At 41.4% G+C, this 20,741-nt stretch overlaps 1 protein-coding gene across 1 annotated transcript in view; it reads left to right on the forward strand.

Moving 5' to 3' along the window:
- LOC139766253 (uncharacterized) overlaps positions 1-20,741 on the forward strand; it is a 181,574-nt gene that overhangs the window by 131,700 nt on the left and 29,133 nt on the right. The window contains exons 26-28 of the mRNA XM_071694642.1: positions 5,533-5,751; positions 15,745-15,922; positions 19,904-20,074. Coding sequence (XP_071550743.1) covers positions 5,533-5,751; positions 15,745-15,922; positions 19,904-20,074 — 568 coding nt within the window. The remainder of the gene's footprint in view (positions 1-5,532; positions 5,752-15,744; positions 15,923-19,903; positions 20,075-20,741) is intronic.

Genomic DNA, 20,741 nt, shown 5'->3' on the forward strand with positions numbered 1-20,741 from the left:
AACACTGGAGGGGAGGATTTCCAGCTCTAATGTTTATACTTAATGCTCCTGCCAAACTCCTACTTCCTTTTATTACTCCTTACTGTTTTGCCAAAAGGCAGGGCTAGCACATAGCACTTACCACAGGAGAATCTAGAGTTCCATAGAATGTGTTGTGTTAGTTAAGTGTTTTCAAGTGTTATATGTGATAAAGAGAGATTGTTTGTTTGTGGACAGAATGTCAGCAATTCACATGTGGGTGAAGCTGAGGAAAAAGCATACCTGGGGTCAGAGGAGTGTTACTTGACAACCACTGAAGTGCTGGCTTCCTACACATCCATCACTAACCCTCTTGATACCTAGGCAGGCACAAAAATGCTAAGAAGCAGCACTGGAATCTACCTATTATGCTGAGTTGTTAAAGAGATGAGCGATTGAGGGTGATGGCTTGGAATATAAATGGGGTGATTGGTAAGAGTAAAAGTAGGAGCCTGTGGAGAAGTTTAGAAGTTATATCTTGGATGTGCTATGGTCCAGAGAAACACATATCCTTGAGCAGGGTATATGGAATAAGAATGGAGATGATTAACACAAGTTATGGGAGGGCTTGTAAGGAGTGGCATGGACAGGAATGAATAAAAAATTATCAGGGATGAGGGAAAGAAGGATATGCAGTTCTGCTTTCGCTGACAGTATGGGAGGGTGTTACAGATTATGGATGGAATGGATCATGAATAATGTGGGTAAAAGGAAAGATTGGAATTGTGAAGTATGCATAGGTATATGTATATATGCCTGTGAAAATAAAGACTGTATGAGGTAAGGGTGAAATGAAGCATTCCTGGAGAAATTTGAATGATTGTATAAATGGTTTTGAGAATGAGAGAAATGTGGTTGTAATGGTTATATGAAGGCAAAATGTGATGAAATTGGTAAGTGGGGAGTGGATGTAGTAAATGAGAACAGAAATTTTCTGTGGATGTCTGTGCTGAGGGGTTTATTCCTTGCAGCACATTTTTTCAGCACAAGATCATCCACAGGTGTCCATAGATGAAAGATGATGGAAGAGAAAAGCAAAAGGCCTTGATTGACAATGTAGCAGTGGATGAAAGATTGAGAAAAGCCCTGCAAGATGCTAGAGTTGTGAGAGAATTCTTTGGAGAATGACCTTTTTGCAGTTCTTGTGTGGATGAGGATTTGGGAGAAGGGGAAGTATGGTGTAAAGAATGGAGTGGTAAAGGTGTCAGCAAGCAAGAAGATGAATCAGGAAAAGTGCAGGTAGGAGTATGAAAGAAGCATGGCCGAAAGTTTAGATGGAAGTGCAGTGAATGTAGGGATGGAGTCATATGTGAATGAGGTGTTTAGTATGTTTAGAGAAATACTATCAAATGTTGTAGAATTAGTAGTTGGATACAAAGTAGTGAGATACAGGAATAAAAAGGGCATTGCAAAGTGGATAGAAGAGATTAGAAATGCTGTATAAGAGAAGAAAAAGGTTTGTGGTAGAGTGCTCAAAAGGAATGTACTAATGGAAGTTCAGCAGAGGAGGAGAGAAGAATATGAAATACGAAAGCAGAATGTTAGGAAGCTGATTAAGAAAAGCAAAGAAAAGATTTTGGAAGAAAGTTGAGTGAAAAGTTTAGGGAAAATAAGATATGGTTCTGAAAGGAGGTGACAAAGGAAAGAGGTGGATGTAAGAGTGGAAATGTCAGTGTAAGAAGTAAGGAATGGGAGTTGTTAATCGTAAGGAATAAGTGAAAGGAAGATGGAAAGTATTTTAAAGAACTGATGAATGTGGGAGAGCAGTTGTTACATGAATGAGTATGGATGATGAGGAAGAGGATACAAGTGCAAGGGCTTATAGCAAGAAGGGGGTAAAAAGGGCAATAATGAGGCTGAAGGTACAAAAGGCATCTGGACAATATGGGATTACAGCTGAAGTATAGAGGAGAAAGTGTAATAGTAGATGCATCTGGTATTTACTTATGCATGGAACGAGAAGGTTGTGCCTGAGGAATGGATGAAAGGTATTATTGTTCCTTTATTCAAAGAGAAAGGTGCTAAGGATGTATGTAGCAGTTACAGGTGAATGAATCTTTTAAGTATACCTGGAAAAATGTATGCAAGAATGTTGATTGATAGAGTGATGAAAGTGACTGAATGCAGACTAAAAGAGGAGCATGGGGTTATTAGGAAAGGTAGGGGATGTGTGGATCAGATTTTTTAGGTAAATATTGCTTTGGAAAAGTATTTCGCGAACAGTAAGAACTTGTATGCAGCTTTTGTGGATCTGGAGAAAGTATATGACAAAGCCAAGTGGAATGCTTTTTGTGATGTGTAAATGAAATATAGGGTAGGGGGGATAACTGTTGGATGGTGTGAAAGACTTTTATAGACACACAAATGCATGTGTAAGAGTGGATGGAGAGTTGAGTGAGTGTCAGTATACATGAGGATGTAAGGAGGAATGTGTGACATCACTGTGGCTTATACATACTGCAGAAGCTGGTGACTGAGTTTGGTAAAGTGTGTGAAAGAAGAAAGTTAAGAGTAAATGTGAATAAGAGCAAGGTTATTAGGTACAGTAGGGTTGAGGGTCAAGTCAATTGGGAGGTAAGTTTGAATGGAGAAAAACTGGAGGAAGTAAAGTGTTTTAGATATCTGGGAGTGGATCTGGCAGCGGATGGAACCATGGAAGCGGAAGTGAATCATAGGGTGGGGGAGGGGGCGAAAATCCTGGGAGCCTTGAAGAATGTGTGGAAGTCGAGAACATTATCTCGGAAAGCAAAAATGGGTATGTTTGAAGGAATAGTGGTTCCAACAATGTTGTGTGGTTGCGAGGCGTGGGCTATGGATAGAGTTGTGCGCAGGAGGGTGGATGTGCTGGAAATGAGATGTTTGAGGACAATGTGTGGTGTGAGGTGGTTTGATCGAGTAAGTAATGTAAGGGTAAGAGAGATGTGTGGAAATAAAAAGAGCATGGTTGAGAGAGCAGAAGAGGGTGTTTTGAAATGGTTTGGGCACATGGAGAGAATGAGTGAGGAAAGATTGACCAAGAGGATATATGTGTCGGAGGTGGAGGGAATGAGGAGAAGTGGGAGACCAAATTGGAGGGGAAAAGATGGAGTGAAAAAGATTTTGAGTAATCGGGGCCTGAACATGCAGGAGGGTGATAGGCGGGCAAGGAATAGAGTGAATTGGATCGATGTGGTATACCGGGGTTGCCGTGCTGTCAGTGGATTGAATCAGGGCATATGAAGTGTCTGGGGTAAACCATGGAAAGTTGTGTGGGGCCTGGATGTGGAAAGGGAGCTGTGGTTTCGGGCATTATTGCATGACAGCTAGAGACTGAGTGTGAACGAATGTGGCCTTTGTTGTCTTTTCCTAGCGTTACCTCGCACACATGAGGGGGAGGGGGATGGTATTCCATGTGTGGCGAGGTGGCGATGGGAATGAATAAAGGCATACAGTGTGAATTGTGTGCATGGGTATATATGTATGTGTCTGTGTGTGTATATATATGTGTACATTGAGATGTATAGGTATGTATATTTGCGTGTGTGGACGTGTATGTACATACATGTGTATGGGGGTGGGTTGGGCCATTTCTTTCGTCTGTTTCCTTGCGCTACCTCGCAAACGCGGGAGACAGCGACAAAGCAAAATAAATATATATGATATGTATATCACGGCAGGGGTGTGTGATGTCTCCATGGTTGTTTAATTTGTTTATGGATGGGGTTGTTAGGGAGGTGAATGCAAGAGTGTTGGAGATAGGGTAAGTATGCAGTCTGTTGTGGATGAGAGAACTTGGAAAGTGAGTCAGTTGTTTTTTGCTGATGATACAGCGCTGGTGGCTGATTCAGGTGAGAAACTGCAAAAGTTGGTGACTGAGTTTGGTAAAGTGTGTGAAAGAAGAATGCTGAGAGTAAATGTGAATAAGAGCAAGGTTATTGGGTACAGTAGGGTTAAGGGACAAGTCAGTTGGGAGGTAAGTTTGAATGGAGAAAAACTGGAGGAAGTGAAGTGTTTTAGGTATCTCGGAGTGGATTTGGCAGCGAATGGAACCATGGAAGCAGAAGTGAGTCACAGGGTGACGGAGGGGGCGAAGGTTCTGGGAGCGTTGAAGAATGTGTGGAAGGCGAGAACATTATCTCGGAAAGCAAAAATGGGTGTTTGAAGGAATAGCGTTTCGATCATTGTTATATGGTTGCGAGGCGTGTGCTATAGATAGAGTTGTGCGGAGGAGGGTGGATGTGTTGGAAATGAGATGTTTGAGGACAATATGTGGTGTGGGGTGGTTTGATTGAGTAAGTAATGAAAGGGTAAGAGAGATGTGTGGTAATAAAAAGAGTGTGGTTAAGAGAGCAGAAGAGGGTGTTTTGAAATGGTTTGGTCTCATGGAGAGAATGAGTGAGGAAAGATTGACAAAGAGGATAAATGTGTCTGAGGTGGAGGGAATGAGGAGAAGTGGGATACCAAATTGGAGGTGGAAAGATGGAGTGAAAAAGATTTTGAGTGATTCGGGGCCTGAACATGCAGGAGGGTGAAAGGCGGGCAAGGAATAGAGTGAATTGGATCGATGTGGTATACCGGGTTCGACGTGCTGTCAATGGATTGAATCAGGGCATGTGAAGCGTCTGGGATAAACCATGGAAAGTTGTGTGGGGCCTGGATGTGGAAAGGGAGCTGTGGTTTCGGGCATTATTACATGACAGCTGGAGAATGAGTGTGAGCGAATGGGGCCTTTGTTGTCTTTTCCTGGTGCTACCTCGCACACATGAGGGGGAGGGGGATGTTATTCCTTGTGTGGCGGGGTGGCGATGGGGGTAAGTAGGGGCAGACAGTGTGAATTGTGTGCATGTGTGTATATGTGTGTGTCTGTGTGTGTATATATGTGTGTACGTTGGGATGTGTGGGTGTGTATGTTTGTGTGTGTGGACGTGTGTGTGTGTGTGCATGTGTGTGGGGGTAGGTTGGGCCATTTCTTTCGTCTGTTTCCTTGCGCTACCTCGCAGGCGCAGGAGACAGCGACAGAGCAAAATAAATAAATAAATATATTTGTTATACTTAACCGCTGTCTCCCGTGTTAGCGAGGTAGCACAAGGAAACAGACGAAGAATGGCCCAACCCGCACACACATATTTATACATAAATGCCCACACGCGCACATATACATGCATACATTTCAACATATCATATACATATACATAGACATATACATATATACACATGTACATATCCATACTTGCTGCCTTCATCCATTTCTGTCGCCACCCCGCCACACATGAAATAGCGAGATAGCACTAGGAAATAGATGAGGAATGGTCCAACCCACCCTCATACACATGTGTTGAGAGAAAGAATTTTTCAAAAAATAAAAAGATTAAGCAAAGGTATTGACCATTGTTGTTTGGATCCACACAGTAAGATGAGTATGGTCTTCCTCTATGATTAATGGCAAATTTATGTTCATAACACCATTTTAAAGGAGAAAAAATAAAAGTTTATTGTTCATCATCATTATTCTCCTCCCTTCTTTATATTCTCCAGGTTGCTTTTCAGCCAGTCTCTGTTGGCTTTGGATATGATAGAGGACTTCCTGCAACTTATAGATGAAGGTTCATTAGATTTGCCACAACCAGATGATCCTCTGCCTCTACCCTTTAAGCAGTGGAAAAAAGAACGGGATTACTTACGCCTTGATGGTTCTACAAGTGCTGACACTCGTAAGAATTTGTGCAAGACCTTCAATAACCCATCCAATGAGCGGTAAGAGAATTGCAGTAGTATTCAGCTAGACCAAAAAGTTTTACAGTGTATGTTCCAACCCCCTTCCTTTAATATTTATATATTAGGAGGAAGTGGAAGAATGGAATGAAAGATGCTTTGAAAGTTTGGAGCTTGAACATGCAGAGAGGATGTGAGGTGCAAGGGATAGAATGGATTGGAGAAATGTGTTATGCAGGGGACAATGTAATGTTATTGGACTGAACCAGGGCATGTGATGTGGTTATGGGAAGCAGTGAAAAGGTCTGTGGATCCTAGTTGCTGGTAAGGAGCTCTGGTTTCAGTGCATTATGCATAACTACAATATTGTGGATGTGAATGAATAAGACCATTTTTCATCTGTTCCAGGCTCTACCTTGCTGATACAGAAAGCAGTGAATGTGTATGAAAAAAAAAAGTTGTATAGAAAGTGGTGACTGATAGAAGGTAGTGGCTTGCACAGATCATGAAACTGGGGAGGAACAATGTGCTTTCAGAATTGGTAGAGGAGTTTTATGCAGCATTTATGGATCTAGAGAAAGCATGTGATAGGGTTGATAGGGATGCTTTGTTGGAGAGGCTATGAATGAGTATATGATGTAGATGGAAACTATCAGAAGCATAGGAATTTCTAACTAGAATTTGTCATGCGTATGAGCAGGTAGAAAGGAGGGTGAGGGGTTCCAGATGAAGGTGGTTTTCTGGCTGGTATGTATGTTGTTACCATTTCTTTTTTATTTTATTTTGTGAATGGTGGAGTGAGGAGAGGTGCCACCTCGCTGATGTGGGGAACAACGATCAAGTGGTTGCTTTGAAGAATGTAAGCAAGAAATACTTAGAAAAACAAATGGAATTGTAAGTAGCATTTATGGATCTGGAGAAAGCATATGACAGATACTTTGTGGAAGGTCCCAAGAGTGTATGGTGTGGAAGGTAAGTTGTTAGAAGCAGTGAAAAGTTTATACCAAGGATGTAAGGCATGTGTACAAGTAGGAAGAGAGGAGGATGACTGGTTCCCAGCGATTGTCAGTCTTTGGCAGGGGTTTGTAATGTCACCATGGTTAATTTGTTTATGGATGGGGTGGTTAGGTTAGGGAGGTAAATGCAAGAGTTTAGGAGGGAGGGGCAAGTATGCCGTCCGTTGGGGATGAGAGCCTGGGAAGTGAGTCAGTTGTTGTTTGCCGATGATATAGCTCTGGTAGCTGATTCGAGTGTGAAACTGCAGAAGTTGGTGACTGAGTTTGGAAAAGTAATGAAAGGAGAAAGTTGAGAGTAAATGTGAATAAGAGCAAGGTTGTTAGATTCAGTAGGGTTGAGGGACAAGTTGATTGGGATGCGAGTTTGAATGGAGAAAAATTGGAGGAAGTGAAGTGTTTTAGATATCTGGGAGTGGACTTTCCAGCAAATGAAACCATGGAAGCAAAGAGTCACAGGGTAAGGGAGGGGGCTAAGGTTCTGTGAGCAATGAAGAATGTATGGAAGGAGAGAACGTTATCTGGGAGAGCTAAAATGGGTATGTTTGAAGGAATAGTAGTTCCAACAGTGTTATATGGTTGTGAGGCATGGGCTATAGATAGGATGTATGGAGGTGGGTGGATGTGTTGGAAATGAAATGTTCATGGACAATATGTAGTGTTAGGTGGTTTGACTGAGTAAGTAATGAAAGGGTAAGAGAGATGTGTGGAAATAAAAAGAATGTGGTTGAGAGAGCAGAAGAGGATGTGTTGAAATTGTTTAGACATATGGAGAGAATGAGTGAGGAAAGATTGACATATAAGATATCTGTGTCTGAGGTGGAAGAGCAAGGAGGCATGAGACCAAATTGGAGATGGAAGGATGGAGAGAAAAAGATTTTGTGCGATCAGGGCCTGAACATACAGGAGGGTGAGAGGCATGCAAAGAATAAAGTGAATTGGAACGATGTGGTATACCAGGGTTGACATGTTGTCAGTGGACTGAACCAGGGCATGTGAAACATGTTGGGTAAACCATGGAAAGGTCTGTGGGGCCTGGATGTGGATAGGGAGCTGTGGTTTCAGTGCATTACACATGACAGCTAGAGACATGAGTGGGAACGAATGTGGCCTTTTTTGTCTGTTTTTCTGGCGCTACTTCTCTGAAGCAGGAGGTACTTGTGCTGTATCTTGTGGGATGTGGTGGCACCAGGAATGGGTGAAGGCAAGCAAGTATGAATATATACATACTTTTTTTTTTTTTCTCCAAAAGAAGGAACAGAGAAGAGGGCCAGGTGAGGATATTCCCTCAAAGGTCCAGTCCTCTGTTCTTAACGCTACCTTGCTAACGCAGGACATGGTTAAAAGTATGAAAGAAAAAAGAAAATATATATATATATATTTTTTTTTTCATACTATTCGCCATTTTCTGCGATAGCGAGGTAGCGTTAAGAACAGAGGACTGGGCCTTTGAGGGAATATCCTTACCTGGCCCCCTTCTCTGTTCCTTCTTTTGGAAAATCAAAAAAAAAAAAAAAACAAAAGGGGAGGATTTCCAGCCCCCCGCTCCCTTCCCTTTCAGGCGCCTTCTACGACACGCAGGGAATACGTGAGAAGTATTCTTTCTCCCCTATCCCCAGGGATATATATATTATTTATTTATTTATTTTGCTTTGTCACTGTCTCCCACGTTAGCGAGGTAGCGCAATGAAACAGACGAAAGTATGGCCCAACCCACCCACATACACATGTATATACATACACATCCACACACGCAAATATACATACCTATACATCTCAACGTATACATATATATACACAGACAGACGTATACATATATACACATGTACACAATTCATACTGTCTGCCTTTATTCATTCCTATCGCCACCCCACCACACATGAAATAACAACCCCCTCCCCCCTCATGTGTGCGAGGAAGCGCTAGGAAAAGACAACAAAGGCCACATTCGTTCACACTCAGTCTCTAGCTGTCATGTAATAATGCACCGAAACCACAGCTCCCTTTCCACATCCAGGCCCCACAGAACTTTCCATGGTTTATCCCAGACGCTTCACATGCCCTGGTTCAATCCATTGACAGCACGTCGACCCCAGTATACCACATCATTCCAATTCACTCTATTCCTTGCACGCCTTTCACCCTCCTGCATGTTCAGGCCCCGATCACTCAAAATCTTTTTCACTCCATCTTTCCACCTCCAATTTGGTCTCCCACTTCTCCTCATTCCCTCCACCTCTGACACATATAACCTTTTTGTCAATCTTTCCTCACTCATCCTCTCCATGTGACCAAACCATTTCAAAACACCCTCTTCTGCTCTCTCAACCACACACTTTTTATTACCGCACATCTCTCTTACCCTATTATTACTTACTCGATCAAACCACCTCACACCACATATTGTCCTCATACATCTCATTTCCAACACATCCACCCTCCTGCACACAACCCTATCATAGTATAGCCCATGCTTCACAACCATATAACATTGTTGGAACCACTATTCCTTCAAACATACCCATTTTTGCTCTCTCAGATAACATTCTCTCCTTCCACACATTCTTAAACACTCCCAGAACCTTCGCCCCCTCCCCCACTCGTGACTCACTTCTGCTTCCATGGTTCCATCCACTGCTAAATCCACTCCCAGATATCTAAAACACTTCTCTTCCTCCAGTTTTTCTCCATTCAAACTTACCTCCCAATTAGCTTGTCCCTCAACCCTACTGAACCTAATAATCTTACTCTTTTTCACATTTACTCTCAACTTTCATCTTTCACACGGTTTAACAAACCTAGTCACCAATTTCTGCAGTTTCTCACACAAATCAGCCACCAGCACTGTATCATCAGCGAACAGCAATTGACTCACTTCCCAAGCCCTCTTATCCACAACAGACTGCATACTTACCCCTCTCTGCAAAACTCTTGCATTCACCTCCCTAACAACCCCATCCTTAAACAAATTAAACAGCCATGGAGACATCACGCACCCATGCCGCAAACCGACATTCACTGAGAACCAATCACTTTCCTCTCTTCTTATTCGTACACATCCCTTACATCCTTGATAAAAACTTTTCACTGCTTCCAGCAACTAACCTTGCATATATTCTTCAAAGCAAACACCTGATCCACACATCCTTTACCACTTCTGAAACCACACTGCTCTTCCCCAGTCTGATGCTCTGTACATGCCTTCACCTTCTCACTCAATACCCTCCCATATAATTTCCCAGGAATACTCAACAAACATATGCCTCTGTAATTTGAACACTCACCTTTATCCCCTTTGCCTTTATACAGTGGCACTATGCATGCATTCCACCAATCCTCAGGCACTTCACCGTGAATCATACATACATTGAATAACCTTACCAACCTGTCAACAGCACAGTCACCCCCTTTTTTAATAAATTCCAATGCAATACCATCCACCCCCGCCAGCTTGCTGGCTTTCATCTTCTACAAAGCTTTCACTACCTCTTTTCTGTTAACCAAACCATTCTCCCTGACCATCTTACTTCGCACACCACCTCATCCAAAATACCCTATATCTGCCTCTTTAATATCAAACTCATTCAACAAACCTTCAAAATACTCACTCCATATCCATTTCACTTCACCATTACTTGTTTTTACTTCCCCATTAGCCTCCTTCACCGATGTTCCCATTTGTTCTCTTGTCTTACGCATTTTATTTACCTCCTTCCAAATTATCTTTTTATTGTCCCAAAAATTTATTGATAGGCGCATGAAAGAGAGACTTTTGGATGTTAATATGCTGAGAGGGGCAATTAGAGGGATGTCTGATCATCATCTTGTGAAGGTGAAGATTTGTAGAGGTTCTTAGAAAAGGAGAGAATGTTGGGGTGAAGAGAGTGTCGAAAGTAAGTGAGCTTGGAAAGGAGGCGTGTGAGGAAGTACCAAGAGAGATTGAGTGCAGAATGGAAAAAGGTGAGAGCAAATGATGTAAAGGGAGTGGGGAAGGAATGGGATGTATTTAGAGAAGCAGTGATGGTTTGCGCAAAAGATGCCTGTGGCATGAGAAAGGTGGGAGGTGGGCAGATTAGAAAGGTTAGTGAGTGGTGGGATGAAGAAGTAAGATTATTAGTGAAAGAAAAGAGAGAGGCATTTGTACAGTTTTTGCAGGGAAATAGTGCGAATGAGTGGGAGATGTATAAAAGAAAGAGGTAGGTCAAGAGAAAGGTGTAAGAGGTGAAAAAGAGGGCAAATGAGAGTTGGGGTGAGAGAGTATCCTTAAATTTTGGGGAGAATCAAAAGATGTTTTGGAAGTAGGTAAAGTGCGTAAGACAAGAGAACAAATGGAAACGTTAGTGAAGGGGGCTAATGGGAAGGTAATAACAAGTAATGATGAAGTGAGAAGGAGATGGAGTGAGTATTTTGAAGGATTGTTGAATGTGTTTGATGATAGAGTGGTAGATACAAGATGTTTTTGTCAAGGTGGTGTGCAAAGTCAGAGTCAGGGAGAATGGTTTGGTAAACAGAGAAGAGGTTGTGAAAGCTTTGTGGAAGATGAAAGCTGGTAAGGCAGCAGGTTTGGATGTTATTGCAGTGGAATTTATTAAAAATAGTGGTTGGTGAGGATATTCATTGTATGTATGGTTCATGTTAAAGTGCCTGAGGATAGGCAGAATGCATGCATAGTACCATTGTACAAAGGCAAAGGGGATAAAGGTGAATGTTCAAATTACAGAGGTATAAGTTTGTTGAGTATTCCTGGGAAGTTATATGGGAGGGTATTGATTGAGAGGGTGAGGGCATGTACAGAGCATCAGATTGTGGAAGAGCAGTGTGGTTTCAGAAGTGGTAGAGGATGTGTGGATTAGGTGTTTGCTTTAAAGAATATATGTGAGAAGTACTTAGAAAAACAAATGGATCTGTATGCAGCATTTATGGATCTGAAGAAGGCATATGATAGAGTTGATAGAGATTCTCTGTGGAAGGTATTAAGAGTATATGGTGTGGGAGGTACGTTGCTTGAAGCAAAGGCATGTAAGGCATGTGTACGAGTAGGAAGAGAGGAAAGTGATTGGTTCTCAGTGAATGTCAGTTTGCAGCAGGTGTGCGTGATGTCTCCATGGTTGTTTAATTTGTTTGTGGATGGGGTTGTTAGGGAGGTGAATGCAAGAGTTTTGGAAAGAGGGGCAAGTATGCAGTCTGTTATGGATGAGAGGGCTTGGGGAAAGAGTCAGTTGCTGTTTGCTGATGATACAGCGCTAGTGGCTGATACGGGTGAGAAACTGCAGAGGCTGGTGACTGACTTTGGTAAAGTGTGTGAAAGAAGAAAGCTGAGAGTAAATATGAATAAGAGTAAGGTTGTTAGGTTCAGTAGGATTGAGGGACGAGTTAGTTGGGAGGTAAGTTTGAATGGAGAAAAACTGGAGGAAGTGAAGTGTTTTAGATATCTGGGAGTGGATTTAGCAGTGGATGGAACCATGGAAGCAGAAGTGAGTCATAGAATGGGGGAGGGGGTGAAGGTTCTGAGAGTGTTGAAGAATGTGTGGAAGGTGAGAATATTATCTCAGAGAGCAAAAATGGGTATGTTTTAAGGAATGGTGGTTCCAACAGTGTTATATGGTTGTGAGGTGTGGGCTATATAGGTAAGGTTGTGTGGAGGAGGGTGGATGTGTTGGAAATGAGATGTGTGAGGACAGTATGTGGTGCCAGCTGGTTTGATCGATTAAGTAATGAAAGGGTAAGAGAGATGTGTGATAATGATAAGAACGTGGTTGAGAGAGCAGAAGAGGGTGTATTGAAATGGTTTGGTCACATGGAGAGAATGAGTGAGGAAAGATCGACAAAGAGGATATATGTGTCAGAGGTGGAGGGAATGATGAGAAGTGGGAGACCAAATTGGAGGTGGAAGGATTGAGTGAAAAAGATTTTGAGCGATTGGGGCCTGAACATACAGGAGGGTGAAAGGTGTGCAGGGAATAGAGTGAATTGGAACGATGTGGTATACCGGGGTCAACATGCTGTCAATGGATTGAACCAGGGCATGTGAAGCGTCTGGGGTGAACCATGGAAAGTTTTGTAGGGCCAAGATGTGGAAAGGGAGCTGTGGTTTTAATACATTACCCTTGACAGCTAGAAACTGAGTGTGAACGAATGTGGCCTTTGTTGTCTTTTCTTAGCACTATCTCGCATGCGCACCTTGCTGACACAGGAAACAGCGGTCAAGTATATTAAGAAGAATTATGATAATGATATACCCTTGCCTGAGCCAGGTACCCATTTTATCAACCAACCCCTGGGGGTGGATGAACAAGTCTGTTGACTGTGGACCCATTGCCACTACCAGGATTTGAACCTATTTGCTCTACCTTGGGTGGCCCATGAATGCATCATGGTCAGGAGTGCTAACCACTTCACCACAGGAGTCTTATTGCCTGTTATTATCTTTCTTATCAAGGCCAGGTCCATAATCACTAATAATTATCACCCATATCTTGTAGTCCACTATCATTTTTACTCAAGTGAGAGTCCAGAACTCGCTGCCTTTTGCTCTTTTATACACTCTTACAGCTCCTTCAGCAGTAGTGCCACCCCTTAGCTTTTGCCTTCACACCAACTTTACTCTCAAGATGAAATTGTACATGACTTTGGAGGCATAGTTGCTTGAATGCTTGCACGAGCTAGCAGCGAGCATTCCCAAGTAAACTTGTAATAATCAGAATGATAAAGATTATTAAGTTAATGACTTTACTGGGGCCTACGGCTGAATATGCACTCAGAAATATTCACATTATTTTTTTTTTTTTTTTTTATATACTTTGTCGCTGTCTCCCGCGTTTGCGAGGTAGCGCAAGGAAACAGACGAAAGAAATGGCCCAACCCCACCCCCCCATACACATGTACATACACACGTCCACACACGCAAATATACATACCTACACAGCTTTCCATGGTTTACCCCAGACGCTTCACATGCCTTGATTCACTCCACTGACAGCACGTCAACCCCTGTATACCACATCGCTCCAATTCACTCTATTCCTTGCCCTCCTTTCACCCTCCTGCATGTTCAGGCCCCGATCACACAAAATCTTTTTCACTCCATCTTTCCACCTCCAATATGGTCTCCCTCTTCTCCTCGTTCCCTCCACCTCCGACACATATATCCTCTTGGTCAATCTTTCCTCACTCATTCTCTCCATGTGCCCAAACCATTTCAAAACACCCTCTTCTGCTCTCTCAACCACGCTCTTTTTATTTCCACACATCTCTCTTACCCTTACGTTACTTACTCGATCAAACCACCTCACACCACACATTGTCCTCAAACATCTCATTTCCAGCACATCCATCCTCCTGCGCACAACTCTATCCATAGCCCACGCCTCGCAACCATACAACATTGTTGGAACCACTATTCCTTCAAACATACCCATTTTTGCTTTCCGAGATAATGTTCTCGACTTCCACACATTTTTCAAGGCTCCCAAAATTTTCGCCCCCTCCCCCACCCTATGATCCACTTCCGCTTCCATGGTTCCATCTGCTGACAGATCCACTCCCAGATATCTAAAACACTTCACTTCCTCCAGTTTTTCTCCATTCAAACTCACCTCCCAATTGACTTGACCCTCAACCCTACTGTACCTAATAACCTTGCTCTTATTCACATTTACTCTTAACTTTCTTCTTCCACACACTTTACCAAACTCAGTCACCAGCTTCTGCAGTTTCTCACATGAATCAGCCACCAGCGCTGTATCATCAGCGAACAACAACTGACTCACTTCCCAAGCTCTCTCATCCCCAACAGACTTCATACTTGCCCCTCTTTCCAGGACTCTTGCATTTACCTCCCTAACAACCCCATCCATAAACAAATTAAACAACCATGGAGACATCACACACCCCTGCCGCAAACCTACATTCACTGAGAACCAATCACTTTCCTCTCTTCCTACACGTACACATGCCTTACATCCTCGATAAAAACTTTTCACTGCTTCTAACAACTTTCCTCCCACACCATATATTCTTAATACCTTCCACAGAGCATCTCTATCAACTCTATCATATGCCTTCTCCAGATCCATAAATGCTACATACAAATCCATTTGCTTTTTTAAGTATTTCTCACATACATTCTTCAAAGCAAACACCTGATCCACACATCCTCTACCACTTCTGAAACCGCACTGCTCTTCCCCAATCTGATGCTCTGTACATGCCTTCACCCTCTCAATCAATACCCTCCCATATAATTTACCAGGAATACTCAACAAACTTATACCTCTGTAATTTGAGCACTCACTCTTATCCCCTTTGCCTTTGTACAATGGCACTATGCACACATTATGTGTGTTTATAATATAAGCTGATGTTGTTTAAATGATAATCATGTATAGAAAGATCAGATCTTAGAAATGAGACTTCTTTCTATATTTGAAGAGCACTGTACCTGAGATATAGATTCCAACCTAGTCACATTTTTAGCAGTGATGTGAACATGTTTATTTGGAGAGCCATCTAGTTTCTAACTTGTTGGGGAGAATTTTACCACTTGAGATATTTAGGGTTGATTGTATGTTAGCCAGGCATCATCTCAATGAATTTCATATCGAGTTCCTAAAACTGTTGAAAGTTATTTAGGAACCCAAACGATAATAAGCATCTTTATTGCCTCTAATTCATTTATACTTTAATGCAACCATTTTGTCAATGACATCTTGTTTGAAGCCTTTATAAACATGGTCCACCATATTTTAGAGAAATTTAATGATTTGATAAATGTTTGTATCAACCATCAATTTTGAGAAGACTTTGTGTTCTCTTGTGTTGTATATCATACACTTTAATTTTGTAAAACTGTAATAGCTTAAAGAGTTACAAAAGTCTCAAGTCTGTATCTGGATGAAGTAATACATGCCTTCTTAGTGATATGAATTATTTAGTGTGTAGATTCAAAATAACTCAACTTGTGGGATTGTGGGTTAAAGCCCAAAATAAGTGCTGTCTTCATGATATTTCATTTTTCGAGCAGATGTCGACTCTTCATCATTTCAACACGTGCGGGAGGACTTGGCATCAACCTTGTTGCTGCTAACAGAGTGATCATTTTTGATTCTTCGTGGAACCCATCCCATGACACCCAGTCCATCTTCCGGGTGTACCGGTTTGGACAGAAAAAGCCATGTTATATTTACCGCTTTGTTGCACAGGTAAGGACTTGTGACAACGCTGGATACTTTGGAGCTTAAACATGATTTTTCCTGAGCTTTACTCCAGTTAGATAATGGATTCCCTTTCAGAATGTCTGAATGATGCCAAGCTTCATTCAAGGATATCCTAGAATGAGCACCAGCAAACATGAAATATTTATATTTACTCTTTTCCATTAAAAGTAATTTGCAACAACTGTTTGTTGCTGAATTTGGTTACAAAAATGAATTATGAATAAATTGATGATACTGGTTTAGTGGACATAGGTAGCCATTTGACTGAAAATGCAAAGTTCAGGTATGACGGATATTACAGAACTGGAAGGCTATGTTAGTTACTAGTTAACTAATCATACAAGAGCTAAATATTAGGATGAGCTGGATATTGTCACACTTTGAATAAGCATATGGGTGAGGTACATTTAGAAAGCTAGGGTGGTAGGTATACGTGTGAGAGGTGGAGGGAACGAGGAGAAGTGGGAGACCAAATTGGAGATGGAAAGGTGGAGTGAAAAAGATTTGGAGTGATCGGGGGCTGAACATGCAGGAGGATCAGGGCATGTGAAGCGTCTGGGGTAAATCATGGAAAGTTTTGTGGGGCCTGGATGTGGAAAGGGAGCTGTGGTTTCAGTGCATTATACATGACAGCTAGAGACTGAGTGTGAATGAATGTGGCCTTTGTTGTCTTTTCCTAGTGCTACCTCACACACATTCATGGGGAGGGGGTTGTCATTTCATGTGTGGCGGGGTGGCGACAGGAATAAATAAGGGCAGACTATGAATTATGTACATATGTATATATGTACATGTCTCAGTGTGTATATATATGTATATGTTGAGATGTATAGGTATGTATACGTGTGTGTGTGGACATGTATGTATATACATGTGTATGTGGGTGGGTTGGGCCATTCTTTCGTCTGTTTCCTTGCGCTACCTCGATAACGCGGGAGACAGCAACAAAGTATGATAAAATAGATATAGAATAGTTACAGTTATACAGTAGTTGACATACCACATAATCTGATTAATAGGAAACTGTGTTATTCATTTGTAAAATTTTGCAACTTTTATATGGATTGTTTATGAAGTTCACAATTTTGCATAACTGTATGTGTGTTTTAGGATAAGCAGTACCCTTGCAGATATTTGATTGAAAATTGATAGCTGTTTTGATTTGGATTTAAAAAAGTGTTAATTCATTAGTCACTTACGAGTTGATGAAAATGACTTCATTGTTCAGTGAGCCAAGAGTTATTGAAATGATAATTTTTAATAAGAAATGGAGGAAGTGGAGAATACCTTGCTCAAGATGAAGTGTAGCATAGCAGCTGGTTTGGATAGGATTGCTGTTAACTTTCTCACAAAATTGGTGAGTGTTGTTGTTTGATTAGTTTGGATTTTGAATGTATGGGCCTCAAGATCCAGTGCTTGAGGATTTGCAGAATGCTTGTGTATTGCCCCTATGTAAGGATAAGGGGGGACAAAAGTTAATGTTCATATTACAAGGTTTTAAGTTTGTTGAATATATCTGATAAGTTTTGTTGAAGATTTGTGATTGAGAGGATGATGGCATACATAGAGCTTCAGAGTGGGAGTAGTATTTCATGTTTGGATCAGGTGTATATTTTCAGAATTTTTGTGGAAATACTTGGAGAAAGAGAACAGTTTGTATTTGCTGTTTATGTATCTTACGTAAATGTAAGACATTGCTGATAGGGATACCTCTTGGAAGGTGTTAGGAACATACTATAGTCAGTAAGGAGTTTATAATAGTAGAGTAAGGCTTGTTTGAGAGGAGGGTGAGTGGTACCATGTAAAGGTAGGTCAGTAGTAGGGGTTGCTTTTTTGCTATTGCTGTTTAACCAGTTTATGGATGGGGTGCTGAGGGAGGTTAATGAAAAAGTCTGTTCTCAAAGAGAGGAGCAGGTGTGCATCATCTCGGGGGTGTGGTAATGAGTCAGTTGTTGCTTGCTGTTGACATAGCTATGGTGGCAGGTACAACTGAGAATGTGCAGAAGCTGGTTTCTGAGTTTGAGAGTGTGTAAAAGGAGTTAAGAGTTGATATTAGTAAGGTTATTAAGTTTAGGAGTGGAGAGAGAGAGGTTAGTTGTGTGAGTTTGAATGGAGAGACCCAGGAGGAAAAAGATTTCTAGATACCTGGCCTTGGGTACGGCAGCAGATGGAAACATGGGATCTGAAGGGAGCCATAGGTACATAGAGGAATATGTGGAAAGGGAGGTCACTGTCTTGAAGGGCAAAGATGGGCGTGTTTAATGGTACACTAGTCCCAGTGGTACTGTATGGGTGTTAAGCATGCTTCATAGATAGAGAAGTACAGAAGAGGGTGGATATGTAGGAAATCAAATGTTTGTAGACAATTATGTGTGAGGTGGGTTTAGATAAGAAATAATGGGTTAAGAGAGATGTGTAGTAGTAAGAAGAGTATGTAAGAGAGAGATGATGTGGATGTACTGAAATAGTTTGGACAAATGAAGGGGATGAATGAGGAGAGGTTGACTGTGAGGGTATACCCCTCAAAAGAAGAGGGAACAAGGAGGAGGTGCATGATGGAGAAAAGGTTCTGTGATTGACCAAGGCCTGAACATGCTGGGAGGTGTAAGGTATGCGCTAGGTAAAACAACTTGGAGTGACATGGTATGCTAGGGACAACATATTGTCAGTGAGCTAGACCAGAGTGAATTGGAAAGATATGGTATACCAGGGTTGACATGCTGTCAGTGGACTGAACCAGGGCAGGTGAAACGTCCAGAGTAAACCTTAGAAGGGTCTGTGGATGTGGATGGGAGCTGTGGTGTTGGTGCATTACACATGACACATCAAGGCTGGGCTTTGATTGAAATATAAAGCAGTTAATGAAAGGGGAAAGAAATACAGGAAAAGGAGAGTTTCCAGCTACCTGCTCCCACCCTCTTTGGTATCCTTCTTTGACACGAGAGGAATATAGAGTTAGAATTCTCTCTCTCCTCTCCTCAGGAATATAATTGCTTTAGGACACATTTCTATGAAAGAATCCTGGTGTTACGCAGGACTTCTCTGAATGATCCTGCAACCAGTTGTAGGGATACGTAGAATCCTTTCGAGTGAGAAGATCCTTGACGAGACTATACTTCCAGTGATGCAGCCTCACAATGGATGGCTTTTCACTTACAACTTAAGCTCGAGCAGGCAGAGTCTGGTAACCTCTACAAAGAAGTAATTTACCATTTTACATTGTTTTCGCTTGAGAAACAGTTGTAACACTACATAGGTACTTTGAACAAGTAAGTTTAGAGCAATTTGACGTTTCATTTTTCAGGCCGACATCAAAACTTGATCCAGTGTTCCCATGCTGCACTTATATGTAGTTCTCATACACTCTTTTTTATTAGATAATGCTTAGGATTCTGCCTCCGAGGGGTGGCTACTTCTCTTACTCCACTATTGGCTAGACAGTGCAGTTCTCAGCAAATGCTTGTATCATTATTTCTGTTTGGATATTAGCAGCTCAAGTGTGGGTTGTTTTGATTTTTTTTCCTTTCACTGGTAAGGTTTTGAATTTTTACCTGTGAGCAAATTCAAATGGCCCATTTTTAAAAAGATGCTATTTACCTACTCCAAAACCTTCAGATTCTTTTTCATACTTTCCTCTGTGATCATATTTAGGCCCTTCTTTTATGTTACATTCACTCAGTAAAGACATCTGTTATGACTGGAACCTTAGACATTGAAAACTGGAAGGATCACCGAGTGTGTGAGACTATTTATTTAGTCATATTCTTGTCTTGCAGTAGTCCTACATCTTGAAGTGAAAGATAATGTGATAAGTAATGCTCTTGTTGTGTTTGTGAGAAATAAAATATATTTTGAGAAAATACCATGACTTTGAATGTAATTAGTGGCTCTGTGAAACTATCTCGAATGTCATAAGAGTAAGATGAAGGTAAAATGTTTGAGTAATTTGAAACAAAATATTTTAAGGGCACCATGGAGGAGAAAATTTACTCTCGACAAGTAACTAAGATGTCAACATCTCTGCGGGTTGTGGATGAACATCAGATCAAGCGCTACTTCAAAATGGAAGAATTAGCTCAGTTATATGAGTTCAATCCAGCCGATGTCAATACGCGGGAGACACCAATTGTACCAGAGGTAGGCAAATTATTATTCTCTCTTAATCCTTGTCGTATTTTTATGAAGCAAGTGGAAGCAGGTTTACTTGTCCTTCTGTATATCTATACACTGTATTTTCTCCATTAATGTTCCCATTATCTCTGGGTGCATGAAAAGCATACAGCCACTCAGTTCAGTCATTCATACATCTTGAGTTTTGCACAGTTTTTTAAGTGGATAGAGGTTTCCACTCTAGTGTAAGGGCTTCTTAATTTTTCACTTTATGCAACAAATTGATCTCAAATCAGACAGTGTTATTCATACCCTCGCCCTTGCATTTAAATCAACCCACTTGCTTACAAATGATAATAATTCCTCTGGCATCTTCATTTGAAATATCAGTGCTTGTTGTCTGAAGAATTAACATTCCACTTTTCCATCTCTTCTACACTTCTACATTCACTGTACCACCATATACCTTCTTTACCAGCCTATTACCAGCCATACATTTTTCATGATCAAACCATCTTAAAAGGTTTTCAGATTTGTCTTATGAATATTCTGTGCCAAATCTTTTTGTCATATGCATTTATTTATCTTAATTGCAGATGTGCTATTTAAGTAATAATCTCTGCTACTTCTTTGTCTGCTTTGGAAGTAGGAAGTTGAAGGTTTCACATGCATATATTAGAGTTTGAAGGAATAG

The sequence above is a fragment of the Panulirus ornatus genome, chromosome 57 (genome assembly GCF_036320965.1).
Source record: "Panulirus ornatus isolate Po-2019 chromosome 57, ASM3632096v1, whole genome shotgun sequence".
In the NCBI taxonomy this organism is placed as follows: Eukaryota; Metazoa; Arthropoda; class Malacostraca; order Decapoda; family Palinuridae; genus Panulirus; species Panulirus ornatus.